The sequence below is a fragment of the Melospiza georgiana genome, chromosome 3 (genome assembly GCF_028018845.1).
Source record: "Melospiza georgiana isolate bMelGeo1 chromosome 3, bMelGeo1.pri, whole genome shotgun sequence".
Taxonomy (NCBI): domain Eukaryota; kingdom Metazoa; phylum Chordata; class Aves; order Passeriformes; family Passerellidae; genus Melospiza; species Melospiza georgiana.
Window position 1 is genome coordinate 9,558,980 of NC_080432.1, and position 23,742 is coordinate 9,582,721.

General features: G+C 41.3%; 2 protein-coding genes across 3 annotated transcripts; one reads left to right on the forward strand and one right to left on the reverse strand.

Annotated features, from left to right (window-relative positions):
- The first annotated feature begins 444 nt into the window (after nt 1-444).
- CCNC (cyclin C) lies at nt 445-17,443 on the forward strand. Of its 2 annotated transcripts, XM_058020185.1 has the most exons (12): nt 445-549; nt 1,454-1,560; nt 5,067-5,151; nt 5,397-5,466; nt 6,920-6,971; nt 9,522-9,577; nt 10,843-10,878; nt 12,292-12,383; nt 13,510-13,577; nt 13,858-13,937; nt 14,856-14,974; nt 15,631-17,443. In XM_058020185.1, exons 1-12 carry the CDS (start codon nt 518-520, stop codon nt 15,683-15,685), a joined length of 852 nt encoding a protein of 283 aa, XP_057876168.1. In that variant the 5' UTR covers nt 445-517; the 3' UTR covers nt 15,686-17,443. The 2 variants fall into 2 exon arrangements, with proteins under 2 accessions (XP_057876168.1, XP_057876169.1); XM_058020186.1 differs by lacking the exons at nt 445-549; nt 5,067-5,151 and having other exon boundaries at nt 1,476-1,560.
- Nucleotides 17,444-18,961: 1,518 nt separating this feature from the next.
- On the reverse strand, nt 18,962-21,461 carry TSTD3 (thiosulfate sulfurtransferase like domain containing 3). The gene is made up of 4 exons (XM_058019362.1): nt 21,383-21,461; nt 21,121-21,276; nt 20,732-20,891; nt 18,962-19,379 (listed from the first exon to the last, which is right to left on the reverse strand). The coding sequence occupies exons 1-4, from the start codon at nt 21,459-21,461 to the stop codon at nt 19,316-19,318; spliced, it is 459 nt and encodes a 152-aa protein (XP_057875345.1). The 3' UTR covers nt 18,962-19,315.
- Between the last annotated feature and the right edge of the window lie 2,281 nt (nt 21,462-23,742).

Sequence of the window (23,742 nt, forward strand, 5' to 3'; positions counted from 1 at the left end):
CTGGATCTTCCTGGCTGCTCACAGTAGGGACCTTATTGGGAGAAGCAGCCAGTTTTGTACTGACAGAGGGCAGGTTTGGGCTGGAAATATGGATGAAATTCTTTCCATGTGAAGGTGGTGAGGCACTGAACAGGCTGCCCAGAGCAGCTGTGGCTGCCCCATCCCTGGCAGTGCCCAAGGCCGTGTTGGACGGTGCGCGAAGCAACCTGGCCTAGGGGAAGGTGTCCGTGGACACGGCGGGGGCCGGACCGGGTGGTTGGGAAGGTGCCTCCCTCCGGGCCCATCGCGGTCCGTGTCCCTGTGGCAGCCAGCGGGGCCAGGGGGGCTGCGGGGGCCGGCGGGGCGGGCGGAACCCGCGCGCGGGGGAACGGTTCCCAGTGCCGCGTGTTGCCGGCCGGCGGCGGCGGCGACCGCCTCCTCCTTCCTGCTGCCGGCGCGGGGGCGGCGGCGCTGTGGCGGCGGGGCCGGGGCATCGCGGGCCCGGGCGCCTCCTCCCCGCTCCGCTCCGCTCCTTCCCATGGCCGGGAACTTCTGGCAGAGCTCTCACTAGTGGGTGCCGCGGCCGCGGGGCGCGGGGCACGGGTGCTGCGGGCCGGCGCCGCGCTCTGGCCATTCATTGCCGGGCCGGGCGGCGGGCACGGCGCTGGAGGGAGGCCCGGGAGCGCCGGGCGGGCGACGGGGCCTGCTCGCCGCGGGACCCTGGCGGGAGCCGGGCTGGGTGCGGGAACAGCCCGGGCCGGCCCCGCTCAGCCGCCGCTCGGGAGGCGTTTGGGCGCTCCGGGACAGGGATCGTGTCCCGGTGTGGGTGCCCGCGGCTCCCCGGGCTCCGGAGTGCGGGAGCTCGGGTCCCTGACACGCCGGTCCCCCGCCGTGGGGCAGCCGGGCCTCGGCGGCTTGGGCGGACGTCAGAAAGTCGATATTGGATTGATGCTGGGACGGGCTGCCCAGGGGGGCGGTGGAGTCACCGTCCCCGGAGGTGTTTAAGGAAAGATTGGACGTGGCACTCGGTGTAGTTGACGGGGTCATGTTCGGTCATGGATGGGTTGGACTGGATCTCAGAGGTCTTTTCCAACCTGATTGGTTCTGTGATTCTGCCCTGGAACACTTCATGCTGAGCGCATGGTCAAGGTTTGAATGGTGCCGTGATGAAATGGCTGCAGCATAAACCTTGTTAGCGATTCCCGGGGTCTGAGATCCGTACAGCCATCTTACTGGGAGAGGCTGATCTCAGCCCCTGGTAGCTCATGTTTTGTTGTTTGGTTTCTGGTTTTTTGTTGCTTTGTTTTCAGTCGTCTAACTTTCAAAAATCCCGAAGAACAGTTGCTTGAGAAGATTGTTTGTGGCGTTAAGGCCACAAGCTCTTTATCCCCAAGCCTTAATTCAGTCTGTTTGTACAGGAGATACAGTATAATGTTGATAAAAGAGTTGCTGAAATTATTTTCCATTCCTCTAGCTTACAATGGATTTTGGATAAACAAGATCTATTGAAAGAACGCCAGAAAGACTTGAAATTTCTGACTGAAGAAGAATATTGGAAGCTACAGATATTTTTTACTAATGGTAAAGCTTTTTTTTTATTTCTGCCATAAAATCTGTGCAATGTGTGCCATGTCTCAATGGAGGTTTGAATTGCTTAGAGAATGAAATGTTTTCATTGTTGTATTACATATACTTTCACAGCCTATTTTAACAAAGCTGTGGGATATAAACAATTTGTTAGTTGTACTAACACAATTCTAGGAGACCTCGCAGGCTAATTAGCTGCATATATGACATTTTAACCTGTGATAGGATGAAACAGTAAATTTTTGTATTTTCAAGAAGTTCTTATCAAAACATAAAAGGAGGAGAAGCAAGCAGAAACTTCTAAGCTAGTGTATTAAAGGCTCAATATTAAGCATTAGTACTCAGTCTGAGCTTTTGGAGGGTTCTTAGGGTGGGGTAAATATTTTAGGTGATCTGTGCCATCCTGTTAAACAGCAGAGTTTGGAAACTTGTTATTTGTGTTCACTTAGATTCTCTGAAACCTGCAACACAGCCCATGTTTTGTCTTCTGACTGATTTCCCAGTACCAGGTGGCTCTCAAATTGTCAACAAGTTTCTGAGAGCTGTTGGCAAGCAGCCTGTTCTCCCAAAGAATTTGGGACTTGTGTGTGAAGTTGTCTAAGATTCACTTGATCTTGCAAAGCATTGGGTATCCATATGAATGGCCACACCTGAGTATATCAGATTACAAAGGCACTTAAAATTTTCTCTGTGCAATTGTTCAGTAGTTTAAAAAATCTCCTTACACAAAGGATATTGCTGACTAGTAACTTGTTTGCAAGCAGCTCTTTATATATTTATTGCAGCAGTCCTTTAAAGTACAGAATGCTTATTTTTTTTCAGCTGTCTGGCCAGACTTGTGACAGAGAAGTGAAGTGACTTTCCCAGAGCCACTGGAAGATCTTATGTCAGTGCTGGAATGGTATCTGTGAAAGACACCATTGCTTCTCTCTTAGCTCAGCTATTTTTGTAACAATTGCATATGCTATAAACACCATCACTATGGATACCTCTGTGTTATTGCTTGTAGGGCATCAGGAAATCAAGCTAGCAATGATTTACCCATTTGATCCATTCCTGAAATTTCTTGAGGTTAAAACCAAGTGTCTGACTTCTTAATACAAAAAGAGACAGAAGGAGGGTTATGGATATTTCTAAAACTGTATTTCTTGGCTAATTTTCACTAGTATTAATTTGAACTGTGAAATAAGCCTTTTAAATGTTTCACTTCACTTGTTTTTCTTGGGTAAACAAAGCTTTACAAAGCAAACAAGTTAGTTTGTTAGTTATGGTTTGTGGTTCCCAGGGTCCTTTTCCTTGGCCCTGCTTGCCTCCCCTGAAGGTAGGTGAGTGACTGGGGGCAGCTGGAGAGCAGCTCTGCCAGGATCTCCCCTGTGCCTGGACGAACACAGCCTACTCTGCAGGAGTGAGTGGTGCTGGGCTTTCTCCCCTCTCTAGCAGAGAGGGCAGGACAGAGGGCAGGGCTGCTCTGTGCTCAGGCAGAGCTCCCTGTGTTCAAACCCTCCATGTGTTGTGTCCTCACTGCCTCTGAACAGAGACCCTGCTTTGGGTCCCCCCTTGTCTCCCATCTGCACTACCTGAGAGCAGCTGAGGCCTGGCCCCAGCATGTCATATTCAGTGTGTGTCAGCCCAGGAGATGGTTGTTCCCTAAAGCAATTAAAATCTGCATGGAGAGGGGCAATTTCCTGCTGCTTTCTCATTGGAAAACAAGTGCAGTAGATCACTAACTGATTGTATGGCTCCCTGCAGCTATGAAGAGAAGGAAAAAGATCATCTTCTGAAGTAGTTTGAAAAAATAAACTGATGTTGATTTCTCTGTTTGGATCACCAAGCCTTAACTGGTTTTGGTTGAGAAGTATTAGCTGTTTTCCCTTTTTGGTTTTGGGCGGAAGCAGTAATGTTTGTGTTAGAGGCTACTCAAAATACTCAGATTTAAAACAACCTGTATTAAAAAATCCCAAACTACCAAAACTGCTTACTTTCTAAACATGCAGGAATAAATGATTTTATAGTTTCTTTTCAAAATTTAATATTTTCAAATATTAAAATAATTACAAGCATTGGACTTTTTCCCAGCATGTACAAGCTTCCATTTCATTAAGTCTCTCTAGGCTCTTGTCCATTTTTTTCTTCTAAACCACACTTGATTTTTCTCTGACAACAGATGGCCTAACCATTCCTGAAAATCCCATGGGAGTATGAGACATATTTGGAGAATTCTGTTTAGCCTAATACTTGAATTTTTCTGATGCCCTAGTAGTAGGACAGCTTTTTAGCCCCATGGTCAAATCAAAGGCAAAAATTCTTTCCAAGCTCCCAAGATATGCTGATCAAATGTTTAATATTTGTACAGACATTGCAGATTGGGTTTAACACCCTTTTTGGAAGTATTGCTTGTCCTACTGTCACTGTCAAACTAGTCCCAATTTGGTATTCTTCTCTAGAAAAAGAATGATGTGACACAGGCAGGGATTTAGTGTTGCTTTGGGCCTTGCCAATGGGTGACAAATGTGTACCCTGGCTGTTCACAGGGGATACATGATTAACAGCATGGGCAAAAACTTTCAATTTGAGTGTTTAAGTAGAGACTAAGAATTTAGTGGTGATTGACAACAGAATTGTTTGCTTTTCCCACCAGTGGTCACTGTCATGGTCTTGCTGTACATATCTTAAGTATCTACTTAAGTGTATTTTAAAATATTGTTTTTGACATTTCTCATGAGGGAGGAAAAAAAGAAGAGGGAGTCTTCACAGAGCCGAGCCGTTCTCAGAATAATGGCGGCGCAGAAGTATGGGAAAAATAACAAGTAACAACCTTATGTTTCACTGTGCCATGCTTTACATCAACCCCTGCTCTTAATCCCAGCTTGATGCATCTAATTTGCTTGGCACCTTTCCTTTGCCTGGGAGGCCAAACAAGAGCTACCTGCACAGATGACACCAGGGTTGTTTCTTGGCCAACTGGCAGAGAACCACCGTGATGGAGCAGCTGACTGCATCCTCTGGTCTCCCACCCCTTCTCCCTAGACTAAATATGTCATTTTTTTAACACCTGCTGCCTCTGCCAAATGTAATGACCGTGTTTGTGTTGGCAGTTTTACATATTTGAAAAAATACCATCCATTTTGTGTGGCACTGAAGAGCCGAGGATTTATACTTCCTGTGTCTGAATTTGTTTTGCTCTAATATGGAATACCTGAGCTTTACCCTTCAGAGGTTTGTGTTGTCATCTTCTTAAAGGTCACACTCACTTTGTACACAATGAATCAAAGTTCCTTTTCCTTTTTGAAGGTGTCCTCAAGCTTCAGGAGGCAGCGGTTCTTCACCTGCAGGTCCGTAGGTTTGCAGCAGCGTGTTGTCTCTCTAGAGCAACAGAGGGAGAAGACTGTGGTGCTGCTCCTTAGAATCCCCAGCACTAGCTGTGTTTTGAGACCCTTTGCTATTTGGTGTCAAATTGTTTAAAAAAACTCAACTCAAGCTTTTGTTCATTTTTTTTTAAGTTATCCAGGCTTTAGGTGAACATCTTAAATTAAGACAACAAGTTATTGCCACTGCTACAGTCTACTTCAAGAGATTCTATGCCAGGTAGGACTGTTTACTATGATGGTACAAGAATAAAACATTTGCTAGGCACATTTTGGTAGCCCTTTAAAAATGCAGTTCTGTATTAAAAACAGTGCCACTTTTGTTTTCTGGATGGTGTAAAGCTTTTATGCTTTAATAAAGTTAACTTAAGCTTTGCTTTTTCAAAAGGAAGTGTGGTGCTCTTAATAGATTAATCGTTCTACATGTATGAAACAACATATTATAATTTTGTTGTAACATTTCAGATATTCCCTAAAAAGTATAGATCCAGTATTAATGGCTCCTACGTGTGTGTTTTTGGCATCCAAAGTAGAGGTATGAAGTATTACAATTTTTTAATGTAACATTATGTGATGTATGAGAGAAAGAAAACGTTTAGGACTTTCAAATTTTTTGTCTTTCTTCATGCTTTGGGGGTTAAACCTTCTCTTTTTTGCATAGATTTCTGTAGCATTTGAGAAAAGGAGACAGAGAAGGCCTTCAAAATTTGTCTAAATTACTGACTTTGAAGTGCCTCTGAAAACTGATAAAATATTTTAAATGGCTGTTTCACTGTCACACAATGTTGAAATATTTACATACACTGTATCTTAAATTGTGTATATCTTAATCAGTGTCTCCTTTCTGGTGTGTTTCTCCTTATTTATGTTCACTCAAACTTTAAAACATAATGGGATTTTTTTTCCCCTAATTATCTTGTTCTATTTCATATAGCAAGGGATCCTCAGAGTTTACCACACTTTCATTACTTGGATTAAAAGTATGTTGCAGCTCGTGCTCTGTCCTTGAGAAATTATAAGGAACTGACCCATTGGGAGTGGTGGTGAGAGGGCTCCATGCCTTCACCATCAGTGCTCCCCTTTGAATGTGGCCAGGAGTTAGTGTGAGTCCTCTGTAATGCAGCAAGTTTACAGCTGGTTGAGAAGTGTCTCTGTAATGGAAAAAAAGTCAAATTGGCCACTTTATGTATGTCAGCACTAAGGAGTTTTACAGAAGGAGCTCAAATACTTTATGGATGGTAGAAACAGTCCTACTAAACTAGTGGTGACATGTGATACTGTTGTCTGTACAAGTACTGTGACACTCTTCAGTGTTTGGAAGACGTCAAGGAAAAGAGAGAGTGTTGGAGAGACTGCTTTTTTATCAACCTGTTAAATGAGCATTTAAGCAGGCACAGACATAGAGTGTATATAGGTAAATATACCTTAAATTAGAAGTCTGTGCAACCTTCCTTCCTGTGTAGCCTTCCTAAAGCTTCTGCAGCTTTAGAGGGCAGCACTCTTGATTCAGCTATGGACTTCTCTGAAAGAACACTCTATACAAAAAAAATTTCAGATTGCTGACTGGCTCCGCACAGGAGCTAAGACTTCACAAAAACATAACTAAAAAGGGTAGTTAATGGCAGGCTTCTAAAGACAGTTTTCTCTCCAAATGGGATAAGGAAAAAAATAACCTCCTTGAAGCTGTCTTCTCTGTTTTATAGAAAGAATGTTAGCCAGCTGAGCTTTTGATGCTTTTGTACCTTTCATAAATCTTTACTGTTCCTCACAAACAACCAAAAAACTAATCAATGAAATAACTCTTAGGTAGAGTTTAGCCCTGTTTACCTTGAGGAAAGAAAAAAAAAAAGGGGTGGGGGAAAAAGCCAAATACTACAATATTGCAAAAGGAAGCCCAACTTAGTAAGAAGCCATTATTTTAATTTGATAACAATGTCAGTGTATGGTGTTTCAGGTGGTTCACCTCATTTACCATTCTTTTTCTTCAGGAATTTGGTGTTGTTTCAAATACAAGATTGATTTCTGCTGCTACTTCTGTATGTAAGTGTCAGTAATTTTCATTACACTCTAAGTATCTCTGTAGGGAGATCAGTTGGTTTCTTTGCTTTTTTTTAAAAGGTAGCTTTTTGTCAAATCATGGAGGACTTAAAGAGCCAGTTAAAACCATTTAGAATAAATAGCTTCTGTTTCCAAATACAGAGGCAGAAGAGTCCGTTCTGTGTTAGTTTTGGTTGATTATGGTTGGAACTTATGCCAAGCATAAGTGAAAACAAAGTCATAAAATAAAACTATTGAAATTTATGAACAACCTCGAGTAGTAAATTGAATGCTGAACTACTCAAAGATAGAATTGGAAATTTACAACTTTGCCTGTTTAGTAAAAGGTATGGCTCTGTGAAAGAACCCATTTTAAGAATTTTTGGTAGGCTGTATACCTTCAGATTTTTTAAAATCCTTTTTTCCACATCATAAAATTAGTCTTTGCACATGGTATTTATTTCTAAAAATACATTTTATGACCAATTGTTCACAATAAATTCAATAAAATTGCACTGTAATTACTTAATCCTCTATCTTTCCCACTTGCCTTTGTATTTCCCAGTTCATGTAACCTACATGTCATCCATCAAACTCTTGAAGTGATGTCTTTCTTAGCTGAATGCTGTTATCTGACCCAGAAGGTCCAGCTGCTCTCAATGGGCAATTCCTGGCTGTGCTCTGCCAAATGTAGGTCAGCCGTTGAGGGGACAGGTGACTGGCTGCATCTGCAGCCTCCAGATGCACACAGTGTATCAGTCCATGGGGCTGGCCCTGTGACAGTTCTGCCACCAGGAGCTGAAACACATCTTTGGTGCCAGCATGACCAAGACCAGTGCTGGGTTTAGCACTGAGAGTTGCTATTTTTACATCAGAAGCACTATTGTCTGGAAGTTTTGATGCATAAGTGACATGGTTAGATGGATTTTGGTATAAATGTGGCAGCTGATTTTACTGAGACATCTGGTTCTTAGCTGTGCTGTTTCTCAGAATTCCAGTCTCAGGACCCTATAGAAGATTTTCCTCACAGCTCTTCGTCACACCTAGAAGTCCTGTCAGCCCTGATGAGTACTGTGCATTTCATGGAAGTGGGGGCAGGCAACAGGCTTTCTCCAAGCATTTATTCTTTTATTCCACCTGGTCTTCCTTTACCAGAGTTGCTTCAGTAGCACACAGCAGTTTTTGGGAGGCCTTAAATACCAAAGGCAAGAAAAGATGAGACAAGTAAAACCAAAAACAAGCTAACAAAAGGGTTGACTAATGTAATAGTGGCTGGTTTAAGAGGTTTGTTTGCTTTTAGCTCAGTAACAACATGAAGTTAATAACACTTGCTTCCTTTGTAAGGGAGATGATCTTAGCCTGGTTTTCAACAACCTCTTCAAGAGACTTTTCTTCTATTAACACCTCTCACTAAAACAACAGCTCTGTGTAGTAGTTGTGTCTGCAGCTTGCTTTGTGGGAAAAATGCTTTTTCTCCCTAGCTTCTTTCTCGAATTGGTATTTTTTTTACCATGAACATCTTCAGTTTGCATACATTTTGAGAAACTCTCTTATTAATTCTTCTCTTTCTTGAAGTAATTAAAATTTCCAATCAGTAGCCCAGTCTTGTGTCCTACAACAAATTTTCTAACGTAATTCACCCTAGGTCTAAATGGTGAATTCTTTGGTCCAGAGGACTGATGCTGTCTTTGAACTGAATGTCATACTGATTTTCTGGAAGTAATAGCAATAGTATCATTTAATAATATACTGTCTGTCATTATTATAAGGAACATTGTCCACTTCCAGGATGTCAAATGTTACTTGTTCTCCTTGGACGGCAAGGACTTAAAATAGCTTTTTAAATGTTTTATGTGTACAAAAGTCTAATCCACATCTTCAAGTGTTCTTGTTTTTCTTGTTCAGCATTTCTTACATGAAATCACTCTGGTTTTGCATATTAGCATGTTTCTTACCAGTGCACTAACTGTACTCATTCTCCTTGTAAAATATACAAAGATTACTTAAATATCTCAATTAGAGATAATCATTACATTCTGGGCCTGCAAGAAGTCTGGCTGAGCTCCCTTACCCTGCCCTTGGGCTTGCTTTTCTAAGACTTCATTAGTTCCTTTAAAATCTTGCCTGTTGAAGGGTCAAACCTGTGTAAAAAATCCCACATGAAAATTCCATTTGGATTTTGTGTTCGTACTGAGATCCTGAACATCAGTAGCTGGAGAGCTCTGTGAATGATAACTTGTGGGAAGTTAGCTGTCCCTGAGCTACTTGGTGGTTAACCAGAAGACTTGATAGTGTCCAGAGCAGCAGTCAAATGTCTAGCTAAGTGTGCAAATCTGGATTTCAGGTGTATTTCTCTTTCCTTTTCAGGATCTTAAATCTTGTAACTTACCTCTTCTCATTGAAATACAAGCCTTTTGTATAGAAAGCCACAAAGTGAAAGTTGTGCTGCCAGGTAGATTTGAAGGGCTATATACAAGATGAATAAATAGAAAGGGAAAGATGTAAAAGTATTAATTACATTATTTTTAACATACTTTTTTCTGTTTACTGTAGTGAAAACTAGATTTTCATATGCCTTTCCAAAGGAGTTTCCTTATAGGATGAACCATGTAAGTATGCTATTTGAAATATAACTTGATCAAATAAATAATTATTAGCAGGAAATTCTTTCTTTTAAATACTAAGAAATATTTTCATACTCATATGTCAGGTTTGTTCATGATTAGTTTTGTATAGAATATTGGGAAAGTTACTTTTTAAAAATAATAAAAGTCTTACATAACCTCCTTTCCTTAAATTGTTGATAGGAAAGACAAGTGATGTGGTAGGGTGACTGAAATGGTAGTTTTTCTATAGCATGATGAGAAAAGAGATTTAGGTTTTTTTGAATATTCTTGATTACAAATACATTGCTCCAGGGAAAGTAAATGGCCTTTGCACCTGGAATGCTTCCAAGCCTGCACACATGAGCAGTTGGCTTACAGAAAGCAGTTTTATTTATGCCTGTAAAATTTAATGGCTCTTGAAAAATAGTTTTTAATGAGTACTTTAAATTTACCAGTGGTTTTCAAGGTATTCTCAGTCACAATACTGAGAAGTTTTGTAGTTTTTCTTAAAACTAATTTTGACTTGTGCTGTAGAATTTGGAAAGCTAAACATCTAAATAGTTTTAGATTGGCTGTAACAAATACTACTTTTTTGTTGGTTTGCTTTTCACCCAATCTAGAAAGCCAAATGATGCATCAGAATATAAAATACCGAAGATCTTATGATAAAACTGCATTGCTATTTTATAGATAAAGGCAAATGGAAATACATTTTGGAGTACTGCTTTCGTATAGCAAAAGTAGTCCAGTCTTTTCCTTTATGTCATCAATGCATCACCTTCTGTATTGAGAGTGAGAGCTGATTTAATTGTTACAATTGCACAGAATATTTCATATGAAATTAAATCTGAAAATGTTTTGAAAGGCTGTTTGACAAGTTAGTGAGCCGATGAAGATGCTCTAATTCTACAAAACAACTTCTCTATTGCTGTGAAGTTCTTATGCACTGAGAACAATTTGCTGCTACCAGGTGTTGAAGGAAATCAGGCAAGTGCTGCCAATGAAGCAGTCTTTCATAGCAAACTTGATGCAAAATATTCAACTTGTTTGTTGTTATGACTGGAGTTGAGTTATAATAGTGATAAGGCAATAGCCAATAATAATTTTATTTTTGTTTGGTTTTGTAGTTTCAGATAAAATGGATTTAGGACTGTTGGAAATAGTTGTTGAGAATTCTTGTGCATTTTTGATGTTAAACTCTGTGTCAGTTAATTCTTTCTGCTGCCTGAAACATACTGCTTATTAACTGTGATTTTGCTTCTTTACAGATACTAGAATGTGAATTCTATCTCTTAGAATTAATGGTAGGTTGGGTTTTTTGGTGGATCCGCTTTTGTTTTTGTGAGAGAGGTAACTGGATCTGAGTCCTGATGCAGGGACTGGGATGTCAGTGTCTCTTTTTCCCTAGATGGAATGGCCAGTTTTGACCATGAAGAGTTGTATTCTTACTATGCCCTCTTCTTTTTGCCAGAAAGAATCTGAGGCTGCATATATGTGTTCTAGCAGAAGGTGTGGGTACTATCCCATTCAGGCTAGTCTATAGCAACCTAATAATTAGAGTATTCTTCTAGGAAGTGAGATGTGGCTTAAATCCTGTGAGGAAGAAACTGAATTCATGCCTCCCATTTTCTGAGGTGATGCTGTAACTATCAGGCTGTTGGATGAAAGGAGCACAGTGGGACATTTTCTTCCAGACCCTTTCAAATAAAGGAGCCATACCTGATTTTTGTGAGAGTAGCTATGCCATTGCTGTGTTTGGTAGCTGAAAGGAGGCAACCCAGGCTTCTTACAGGGCTTGGATAAAGAGGTGCCTAATTTCTGCATATGGCTTGGACTTGGATGGGTTAAGCACTGAACTCTAGTACTGCTGTACTAGAGTAGTTCTGCTCAAGTGCAGAGAAAAGGAGTGAGAAACCAGGGAGCAGCTTAGTGAGTTAAGCAGCAGATGAGAGAATGTTTTGGGAATTGAACACAGAGGAAATCAGATCAAAGTTTTTGTTTGTACCTACAAGTAATTTTAATACAGTTTTTAGATTCCTGTTTAGATTTAGCCCTTGATACCTCTGCTATACATGGCAGTAACTCTTGAGTTTTGTATACAGGAGTTTTAGCACAAGTAATTGCATTTACAAGAAGTTATGTTTTGGGGATTCACTTATTTTTCCAGTACACTATGCAGTATATAGTGTGTGCAGTAATGGTGTTTCATGTAAGTGTTCAGCACATGTAACTTAATGTGGCTTTTCCCTGTAGTATCCACACATTTGGCTGCTTTTAGCAAGAGGATTATTCCTTGTTGTTTACCTGGACCTGAAATGAGGGAATTTGTGAGCAGTGGAATTTTTCTTTCCTTTCTTTCCAAACCAGCATCAATGATTTTGGCATGCTCTCCATGTATGGTATTTAGTAGCAGACTGTTTCCTGGCAGCATTTTGTGATTCCAAGTGGGAATTACGGGTTTGTAAGCAAATGAGGTTTCAGTGTGCTGCAGATGTGACTCTCTGTGTCTCTTTGGGGAAGGACATTGACAGACTGGCAACTGTGCTGTGTAATGGTATTCTAGAGAGAGCACTGCCCTCATTAGAGCAGGGCTAGGTGTTAGAATGCAACTTAAAAAAAAAAATCAGTAATTGACTTGTAAACCAAATGTTTTAATATGAACTGACAACATGCTCTGTATTGAAATCTAACTTCTGTCCTGGTGACATTTTTCCTAGGACTGCTGTTTGATAGTATATCATCCTTATAGACCTTTGCTCCAATATGTGCAAGATATGGGCCAAGAAGACATGCTGCTACCTCTTGCATGGTAATGAAGACAATGGGAATAGTTCCTCCTTTCATCAAGAAAGCAAGTGTTTAGCAGTTATACTTTTGCTGAACCAAGCAGGCTTAGCCATATTTGAATAGAAAGGGTGCCCTAGTTAACCTGTGCAGGTATATGTCCCTGAATTTGCTTATTCTCTCTTTAGCCCTGTAATGATTTTACTTGGCAGTGGTCTAATTTTTATTTTGTTAGATTAGCTCTAATGGCACAGTTTCAACATTACTGAATGGTGACTATGAGTAGAGGAAGTTTCTTTCTGTCAAGATTGTCATAGGAGGTTTGTAGCTGCATTTCTCTTCCCAGAGAAAAGCAAGGCACAATTTCCCAGAGATATTTCTGGGATTCATATTCTGTCAACCTCAGAGAAAGAAAAGACAATTCTTATCTCAATTGCTGCTCCTCTTGTTGTTCACAAGTGGAGTGCATTGTGGAAGATTGTTTACCTGAAGGGAATTGGTAATTGGATTCTGGTGTGTTTTCATTCATTGACCAATTGAATCCACGTGTGTGTTGGGACTGTTGGCTGACAGTCACAAGATTCTGGGCAGTTGAGTTGAGGGAGTGCTTGTGCAGATTCAGTTTAGATGTAATGTAATACAGTATAGAATCATATAGTATAATAAAGTAATTAATTAGCCTTCTGATATCCATGGAGTCAGATGCATCATTTCTCCCAGATGTTGGGGGTTGCCCCGCTTTACAATAGAGGTAGAAGCAAATATATAGGGTTTTTTAGCTGTGTTAGCAGAAGTCATTCTTCAACTGTTTCAAATACAGAAAGACAGTAGAACTACTGCTTTTATGCTAGCCGTTACTTATTTGTGAAACAGATAATTATTTGATGGTATACATACACATCCACTGCAGAAAGACATTTATGTACTAAAAGAATGTTTCCAAATAAACTTCTGCTGTGACTATAAGGGAAAAAAAGAAAGGCTAAGAGATTTTTACAAGGGAAAAGATCTTTCCTTGATATTGTGCCCTGCAGCCTCATTGCTTCGACCATCTGGAAAACTGACAAAATATTTGTAAACCAACAGCAGTATTTGAAGCAATATAGTCTCATGGTGAATAGGAAGATACTTACAAGTTCTTTCTTGCACAGGAGGATAGTGAATGACACATACAGAACTGATCTTTGTCTGCTGTACCCTCCTTTCATGATAGCTCTAGGTGAGTAACAAGTAATGTCTCCTGGTCATGTTTACCTGGATGTATTCTGTGCACTGCCCCATCACAAGCATTCCTCAGAGTGCCCTCATAAGGTGCTTCAGGTTGTGTCTCATTCAGCACTGACACTGTAGCCTTGCAACTTTAAAAGCCTTAAAGAAAAGTCAGATAATTAATCCCGAGTTTTCTTTGTTGAACTGTATAGGGTTGATAAAAAATGGAATGTTTCTAACTGTATTGGGAGTGCATTTTATTCAGTGTCCATGTCACCTGATCTTTGCAGCTTGCCTACATGTGGCCTGTGTTGTCCAGCAGAAGGATGCAAGGCAATGGTTTGCTGAGCTGTCTGTTGATATGGAAAAGGTACTCTGTTTTTTATTCCCACCACTTGTTATGGACTGACCAGAAATGGTAGTCATGGTTGTCTTACATATCTGCAGTACTGATTTGAACTTAAAATTCAGTGCTCTTGTTAGATGCTGTTGCACTTAGGCAAATCTCTTTGGAAGGGAGACAATGTCACGTTATTTGGTTATCACCCTGCTCTGAAAGTCAAGACAAAACCACTGCATAACAGAAGAGCATTGCTGGTACTGCCATTTTCCAGACCAAAATATAAACCCAATATCTTTTACATTGTTTGCCAGAAAAAGGATTCCCAGCGTTTTTCTGTCACACAAGATTGTCAGTATGAGTTTGACTTTTAAGTTCATATGCATGTGATTTTCTGATTCACTTTTCAGCATCACGCCAGCACACCATTCTCATTTCCTCCATGTACCTGTGCAGAGTATAGCATAGTGTAGAACATTTTTGACACTTTGAGGGTGCCCAGCACTGTGACTTCAATCAGTGCTAAGCAGGGAGACACCAAGATCATTCAATTGAGTTCCCTGCTAATGCAAATTCTGTGTCAAATAATCCCCTTCATTAATTTATTAGGTTTATTAGGTTATTTCGGGGTGCAGCTGTCCCTATACTAGCAGTGCTCTTCATCCTCACTAGTTTCTTTTACTTTTCAGGTTGGCTTCTTTAACCTTTATTTAGCTCCAGCAAGCAAATTGAAGTAGTAGTCATACTCCTTATCACACTAATCAAAAGGCTAATTAAATGCTTTTTGGGACCAGATAAAGTGTGAGACAGCTCTGTTTATAATATGAAAATTGTGTTGCTTAGTTTTAGCTTGGGGCCTGTTTAGTTAATTGCACAATTAAACAGGCTATGACAAAGGTGAAATCACTGTTGTGTCTGACCTTAGACTCTCTTCTCTTTCTAATTCAGATTTTAGAAATAATCAGGGTTATTCTGAAGCTGTATGAGCAGTGGAAGAACTTTGATGAGAGAAAAGAGATGGCTACTATTCTTAGTAAAATGCCTAAACCAAAACCACCTCCAAACAGGTATGGTACTTCCTTATTGCACCTTTGCCATGGAAAAACTACACTGTGATCTTAAGAATGTGCAAATGTTTAATTCAAGGTGTAGTGTCTGTTTTTACAGCCCAGATGTTTCTGATACAAAACCAGCCTGCTTCTTCAGGAGCCAGTGGGAAGCATAACATTCATTATCTTAGAGAGAGTGTTAATGTGATTAGAATGTGATCAATACAGCTCAGCAGATGTAAGGAACCCCAGTGAGAGGCTGCATGGCTGGGCCAGGTTCAATGGAGCTGGGCCTGCTTGATGTCCTATCTAATTACTGTGATTAAATATCACTGCTGGGAATCTGCACATGCAAATTCCTGTGCACATGCTCATGGAATGTGAACTTTGCAGTGTTGACTTCAGAAGTAGATTCAGCAGGCAGCTTCATGGGCATATATTGAATTTATTATTCGCATAAATATGGTGAAGTGATTTATGCATGCTGAGAATAACCTTTGCATTTTTTTATGAAACTGAGCAGAATATTTTGACCTGTTTATGTATATGTTGAAGTATTTTCTTTCTAAAGATTTTTATTACTTTCAGAATACTGTATTTTTTAATTTAAAAAAAGATAAAAGTGTAATGTGGTGCTTCTTACTGAAGATACATGTTTTTGTTTTTTTCAACAGTGAAGGAGAACAGGGTCCAAATGGTAGTCAGAACTCTAGTTATAGCCAATCTTAAGGCATTCCAAAGAATTTCTTTATGGACCACTTTGACTCAAGACATCCTGGGATATTTCCTGTGTTCATGAAATGGACAGAAGGTTTTAGTAACATCTTTGACAAAGAACTCGAAGAATAAATAGCTTGTTTGTGTCAAGCATTTTGAAAGCTTTTTCTCTAAAACTACATCGTTTTCTCTGACGCTGGAACAAATGTGCTAAGATTTTTTCAGTGTAAGGAATCAAACTTTAAACCAAGCTGCAAAAGATTAATGTTTTTCACTCAAAACAAATAGTTCATTCTTGGTTTTATTTGTGTTGAAGTGAACTGTTTTAGAGTGACAGTAACCCGAGGCCTAAGTGTAACTGTATTAATGACTTGTGCTGTCTTCATTTTGTTTGTGACTGAAGGAAGATAGTGCCCTCTATGTTGAATCTATCCATTACCTTCAGTTTTGTTGATTAAAAAAAAAATAAATACAGATTCTGCAACAAGTAACACAGTCCTTCAGAAACAAATGCCTAGAAAAGCCTGTAAAGAATATTGTTACAGTTCTAATGAAAACTGCAGGAAAGAAAGTCAGTTGCTATTTTTGGGTTTAAAAAAGCTGTATTCCTCAGTAGATATACTTGGTTGTTTTTGCCATGATACAGTAGCCCAGCTTGCCAGAGAAGTGCAATATGTATAGTGATTCTGCAGTTTTCTGAAACATTTCAAGTGTTAGAAATTAAGACAACCCAACATACTAGGATTTTTTTTTCAAATAAATGTACTGTATGGTACAATCAGAATATTTCACAATCAACTACAAATCTGGATATTATTGCTATTTTTTATGGTGGATTTTTTTTGTAGAAAAGATATACACTGTTAGTCTGCCTTCACTGTTAGTGTGAATTTGTGTGGTACATTAGAGAGTTTATTTAAGAGGATCAAGTGTTTGGTGAGCTTCATACTGGCTAATTTTAATTGGGATGTTAGGAGCAACTCTAGAATAACTGAAATGGGATTCCTTGGTTACCTTTGTGCTGGAGAAAATGAGATTTCTTCAAACAGAAGGCCATATCCTGCATTCCTCACTCAGGAAGATATCCCACTGAAGACAGGAATGGGCCTTAATTGATTACTTGATATTTTGGATAACTTTGTTTCTAACTAAGTTCTGTACAACTTTATGTTGAATGATGATGCCAACTTGCCCAAGTATAAAAGTTGAATGATAAAGTTCAGTAAATTATTCTCTTCTTTTTTTTTTTTTTTTTTTTTTTTTTTTTTTTTTTGTTTTGTTTTGTTTGTTTTGTTTTGTTTTGTTTGTTTGGTTTTTTTTTGTTTTTGTTTTTTGTTTTCCTGGAACAACACATTTCACTGCTCTGAAATCCTGGAGGGAGATTAAAAATGTGTGCTCTGTGATGTGTCTTGGTTCAAAAGACTGGCCCCTTAAAAAAATCCTCAGCTGTTTTTGCAAATACCTGTCTTTGTAATTGACTGGTCATCCAGTGGAATATAACTGAAGTGTTTTTCTATGTAGCCCATTAGGCTACTAACATTTATTTCTGTTCAGGTTATTTCCATAAACCATTATGTGAACCAGCCCGAGACACTTTGGTGAGGTGGAAAAAATATACATTTTGGTCTTTGCTACTTGGTTTCCATTTAATCCATACTTTTTATAGACACTTGATTGATGAAGTGGATTTTGGCTATTTTGCTTTCATTTCTTGAAGTCTAAATTGTGGGATTTGTAATGTGGACTTGGGGAATAGAAATAAAGCAACTTGACCTTTGTTGTGTGGAGTAATTAAACAGGAACTGTTCTTTAGGTAAGCATCAGTCTTCTCACATATACCACGGAATCTGCCAGGAAAGTTCATGTTTTGGAATTGGTGAATTAATTAAGAATTCTGGCTAGAGTGATTAAATATTTTCTTGCTGCTGAAGAGTCTTTGCAGACTTTACTTCACACCTAAAGCACAATGGGACCTAAATCTTAGAGCTAAAATGTCAGGCACTTCTTGATGGTACCTAGAAGTTTTCTTAAAGCAATTCTCTACTGGGATGAGGCTTTGATTCCAGTAAAAACAGTGAAAGGCAACAAAGTGCAGTCAAAAGAGCTGGATTCAGTGAAGACAGTTTTAAAAAGATGTAGTTTTGAACAACAGGAAATGGAACATAATGTGAATTCAACAGTCTTGCTACTAAGCATGCAGAAAAAAAAATCACCTTTCTCGTGCTTCACTTCAAAGGAGAGGTGCATAAAAATGTGGAAAGACAGGTAGCTGAAACTCTTCACAGATTATATGGCAACAGGTGACTGAAGTGTCAAAGCACACACAAGCCATCTATGCCAAAAAGACTTAAAGAAAAATCCCAAAGGAAACAAACTGGATCAGACAAGGTATTTAATTCAAACCCAATCATTTGGAAAGCAAATTAGAAAGGATCATCTAATTTCAAAAGCTGCAGATAGTTTGAGAAACATCTTGCATAAAGACTACCATGATTAATAAAAAGGGAAAATAAAAAAGAGGGATACAGTAATTTTCCAATTATTAAAAAAAACCAACCCACAGCTACTCAATTCAGAATAGACAATAGGTCTAGAAAAATCACAGGTGGTGAGAAGACTGATAGGTGACAACTGCTCACTTCAGACAGAAGGAGCCAGAGCAGCTGATGAATACATGACAAGTTGGGAAACAACAAAAGCAAAGATTTCTCACCACTGCTGTCTCTAATGGGAGTTTCTGTTGAAAATTTACAAATACCCAAAGATATGCAAAGCCTGGAGCACTCTGAGTTGTAAATGGGAGTAACCTGGAGATTCTACCACTACATACTAATCCTATCTTTATACTTTTCCTCAGATGTTTATTACCAGTTGCTGCCAAACAGAAAATAATGGGCTAGATAGATCTTTGGTGTAACAGAGAATAACTTGTTTATTTTTTGTGGTTATGTAGTTTTAGGTGTTCCCAAGAAACATTAATTTAGCTACAAAAGGAAGCATTGGCTGCTCATGACTAAGTACTGACTAAGTGGATTAGTGCCTTGCTTTATTCATTTGTATGCTGAAGTCTGGTGGCTTATCAATACAGCTAAGCATGATGAATTGTACATTTAACTAAATCAGGAAATCCTCTATGCACTCTGACCCTAATGATCTTCAAAAGGCATTGTTAGTCCTGGTGAGGCCTGGCACAACAGAGCCAGCAGCAGGTTTCTGTTGTGCCCCTGACCCCTTGATACTAGAATATCTGCAGTTTGACTATTCTAAACCAACTACCCAACACAGGTGTTTGAGAAATAATAATTTTATTTGCCTTATCATCCTTAGTTTAAACAGTCATAAACTACATTATACAAAAAAGTAAACACAATTTGCACTTAGGTTCTCTTCACATGCATTCACCAAAACCATAACCTGAAGTAAAGGCTGAAAGGTTGAGCAATTTAATGTCCTCTGTTTGTGTCATAGTCTTTGGGTATAATTCAAACCAAGCAGTTGCTATGCATGGCTGTTTGAAGGTGAATGTCCATTTACACAAGGAGCCAGTAGTGAGCTTTATTATGGAAGCAGAATGCATGTGGTTTGCTAAAACCTCCAAACCATCCTGAAGCCTTGATTCGGTAAGGGGTGGGGCTGTCATCTTCATTTCTTTTCTGGAGGTTCATGTTTTACCCAGTCATCAAAGCCACCACCATAATGCTGAGCTCTGAAAACATGCAGAAGATACCTTTCTCAAGGAGAGTCCTTAATATTGTCTCTTAAAGAGGAATATAGCAAAAAAAACCAAAAAAAACCCCAAACCAAAAGTAAAAACTAAACACTCAAAACCCCACAAACAAACAAACCCCTACAAAACCCAGATGAAAATAAAGAGAAGACACAAGAATTCTCTGCAACCATATACATTTGTACCTAGCTTCAATGAGCCAGAATGACATTCCTTTTACTCTAAGACTGCCTGCTTCCATGCAGTGAGTTCTGTAACTTTTCTTCCATACTACAATGTTGGATTTCAAATATCAAGAAAGAAATAGTAGCTGGATCAATGAAACAGTTTCCAGTTCTTTTTTAAAAGAGTGAGAAGAGACTCACAGCAGTGGGAGATGTACACATCTATTTATTACGTCTAATTCTTCACTTGTCACCAAATAAACCCTGCACACTGATCTTTACTTCCTTGCAAACCTACATGCTCTATAGGTCTGACATCAACCTGTGCAAAACTAAACTCTGTAAAACAAAAATCCACTATGCAAAACAATATTGACTCCTTCAATTGGGCATCATGAAAAACAGGTAATGGAAGGTATTTTTCACTTTGAAACAAGAACATGCTTCCATACTTTTGACTAGAATTAATGTAAGTGTTCTAGTTCCTGAATTGCAGTTCAGTGAAAACATGAGCAAATAGCCAATGTCTTAAATTTTATCTGCAGTCTTCAAGACAGAGAGACACCTTCCAAAGATAGGTTTAACAATTCTGCAAACCAAATGCTGCATTTCACTTTATCTCATCGTTTTGTCAGCTATTGCCTTCACTGCTTTACTCCTGGCAAATAATCCAAAGCTTTACAGGAAGTGAAGGTATCCTTTTTCAACAGTGACCTGTAAAGGTGGAACTGCAATTCAACAAAGGGTGTGGTTTCTCAAACTATTATTTAAGACTGTACTACTACCATAGCAAGCAGTTCTCCGCCTGTACAACCTCCCTGCATCTCAGGATTAGTGCTTATGGAGCTCTTTAAGGAAGAAACATCTCAGCAAGGGAGCCCTGAGAGGCAGAAGGACCCTTCAGTGGCAGCGTGGTCTTGCAGCAGTTTGTGTCACCAGTGGCACATGTGCAGAGCTACTGAAGGGTTGTTTCAGAGGGTGGTACACCTCACTTTGCTGCAACACCCAATGGCATCTCCAGGTTCAGTGGAGACAAAAGGAGGTGTCTAACTCAAATACCAATTGTTTTGTTCATATTCCATTTTTTACCCTTGCACACAAGGTGAGTACGTGTTCTGCTTCATGGGGGAAGCAGCATTAATCCCATACTTACACACAAAGTCATACCTGCTGAAACCCAAGGACATGGCAAAACCAAGTGCTTGTTTACTTCTTGTTCCTGCCAAACAGGAGAAAACCACAGGGTCTGACTTGGATGGCATTTTTTGATTATACTGCTCCTTGAAATCCGTTGGGTCCATTTGTAGAGCTTCCATTAATTCACCCACTGGGAAATACAGAAAACAAGCTATTGTTTATTCTCCATCCAAAGACAGGTTTACATGGTTTACAAGTTTGCAAGACTTCTAACTCCTCTGGAGGAAAAGTTGAGCCTCATTACATGCCAGCAGCTTTTTAGCAGCGTTCCTCTTTGCTCAGTCACCACACCTTGAGCATTCCAGCCAGGAGGAACACGGAACACCCGGCGCCTGCACACAGCGGCGCTCACAACTTACGCGGTATGTTGATGGACTGCGGGATTTTTCCAAACCTGTCGATCTCCCACCTCTCCCGCACGTCAATGTGAAGCACGTTGGCCTTCTTCAGGTCTTTGAGCTCCTGGTAGGAGAGGTCCGGCGCCGCGGCGGCGCAGAGGCGGCGGCAGGTGGGGCCTGGCGGAGGCACAGCCGGTCAGCCCGGCCGAACGGAGCCGCACGGGGCCGTCCCCGGGCGCCGGCCCAGCCCAGCACGGACCCATCCCCGCCCGCCCCCGCTCACCGGGCGCTGCCGCCCGGCTCCAGCCGCCGCCCGCCGCCCGCAGGGCCCGCGCCGCCCGCCACCAGCCCCCGGGGCCCATGCCGGCTCCCTGGCGATGGCGGCTGCCCAGCCCGGCCAGGCCCGGCCCGGCCCAGTCCAGCAGTCCCGACCCAGCCCAGCCCGGCGCGGCCCAGCTCGGCCCGGCCCAGCCCCGCTGGCGGTGAGGAGGCACCGCCTTCTCCGCAGGGGCGCGGCCCGCAGCCTCGGTCGCCTGAGGGGAGCGCCGCCGCGGTGGGCACGCGTGGCACCTGCCCGGTCACACAGACACCGCCTCCGGCCGCGGTACGTCCGGCATCTACCCTGCATTGCCTGGGCAGGGTAAATTCTACCGGCCCACCCAAACTGTAGAGACGCCTGAAAGTAGCAAAGGCTGGGCGATGAAACAGAGATGAGGAATTTTGATGCCAAATAAAATTTTAAAAATGCCAGCCTCTGAGTGTAACGTCGAGGAGAAAAGGTGATTTTAGCACTGGCCTGCACCACTTTCACCACTGTCACTGTCCCCTTACAGCCACAGGAGATGTGGTCCAGGCAACTATCTCGTTTCTGGTGACAAATGAGTGGATACGAGGGAAGGGCATGAAGCTGCATCACAGAAGGTTTAGGTTAGATATTAGGAAAACCTTCACCTAGGGGATGGTCAGGCACTGGAACAGCCTCCTCAAGGAAGTGGTCATGGCCCATCAGAGTTCAAGCAGTGTTTGGACAATACTCTGAGGCACATGGTGTGTAATTTTCCTGTACTGTACACAAAGTTTGCTAGACTCAAACTTTGTATGTCCTCTCCAGCTCAGGATATTCTATGAGTCGATGATCCCTGGTTTCAGTTTTGAATGTTTCAGTTTTGAACTGAAACCCTAGTTTTAGCTTTGAAGCTGTCAGTCTTCCAGCCACAAGGACTAATGGCCAAGATGTATGTGAGTGGAGAAATGAGGGTCCTTCTGTTCCACATATTTTAAACCAGTATTCTGTATTTACTGCATACCTTTGTAGATATGTTACATACCAGCAATTCTTGTCTTTAAAATCAGGCATGCTGGATCTTCTCATAAAAGAAGCACTTTGAGGAGTAGGTTGTTGAATCTTTACTAATTAGAGTTTTCCTTTTCAAAAGGAGAACAAAATATTTCTTGGTACTGTATAGTGTGACAAATTGAACTTGGCACATATAACTGGTTCACTAGCTGCCCTTCTGCCAGCCTCTCCATATGGCCTCCTTGACAGGCATTTGCAAATTGTCTGTCTGAAGCAGTATATCTATATATGAATTGAGGTTTAATGCATATTCCATTTCCCACAAGGTAAGGATATAATACACTATGTCTAGAAATTATCTTCTGAAGTATAATTTGCTGTATACTTTATCTGTAGTAAAATAATGACCACAGGTCATTAATCTCCACTTATTGCATGTATCACCATAAGGACCATAAGCGTTCAATGTGAAGCACCAGAACACTTGTCATATGAAATACTTATTCACAAGAAGAAGCATTTTCATGGTTTTGTTTTGACCCTGGATCATACTATGTACACAAAGAGAACACACTTTGTTTGCTGAAATAGGAAGCATTCACTAGCCAGCTTGTGAAAAACTCAGAGAATTTGAGGTCAGAACAGATAAAGACAGATGAAGCTTAGTAAGTTCTCGCAGCTGGGTGAAAAGGAGGGAAGCAGCACATCCAATTCTCCTTTTGTCTCTATGGCTGCATTCAGCCAACTCCTCAGCAGCTTCCTTCATTTCACCTCTTGGGACTCTCCCTCCATTTCACCTCTTCTTCACTTGACTTTCGAGTTCTGTACAACCTCCCACACTGAAACCCAGCGGCACTCAACCCAGTTTCCAGTAGCCCCTCCCTCGAGTGCTGGACATCCTTTACTCTGCGTGCCCTCGGTGGGGACATGCACATTTGATGCTGTTCTCCTTCCAGACCCTCCCATGGTGGCTGCCTCGAAAATCCAGGGCCCAGACCCTGCTGTATAACCTCTGAGCACGACTTTCCACAGCTCTGCGCGCTGCCAAAGCTCCTCTTAGCGCACTGCCCAGGGGCACAAACCCAGCGCAGCATCTCCAGCTCTTTCAGCAAAACTCAGAAATGGAGGTCACCCCAGCCTTTGCTCTGAGTTTCCAGAGTGCCTCGCAGCCAGACCTGTCGCTACCTGTTGCCTCTCAGCGGGCCCGGTGCGCTCCCGGGCGGCCCCGCTTCCCCCTGTCCTTCCCACCCGGGACACGCGTTGTGCCCGGAACCAGCCCCAGCCCCAGCCCCTTGCCGCTCGTGCGGAGCCGCCCGGGCCGCGGCTGGGGCGGGGAGCGGCGCGGC

Bases quoted from the DNA above. Each gene is read 5' to 3' on its own strand.
- TSTD3 (XM_058019362.1), bottom strand. From the start codon at position 21,461: ATGGGCCCCGGGGGCTGGTGGCGGGCGGCGCGGGCCCTGCGGGCGGCG. The intron at 20,892-21,120 runs GTAAGTTGTGAG...TGTATTTCCCAG, and splicing joins GCAGTCCATCAACATACCGC to TGGGTGAATTAATGGAAGCT. The intron at 19,380-20,731 runs GTATGACTTTGT...GCATGTTTTCAG, and splicing joins ATGTCCTTGGGTTTCAGCAG to AGCTCAGCATTATGGTGGTG.
- CCNC (XM_058020185.1), top strand. From the start codon at position 518: ATGGCCGGGAACTTCTGGCAGAGCTCTCACTA. The intron at 5,467-6,919 runs GTATGAAGTATT...CTTTTTCTTCAG, and splicing joins TTTTGGCATCCAAAGTAGAG to GAATTTGGTGTTGTTTCAAA. The intron at 10,879-12,291 runs GTAGGTTGGGTT...CATTTTTCCTAG, and splicing joins TCTATCTCTTAGAATTAATG to GACTGCTGTTTGATAGTATA.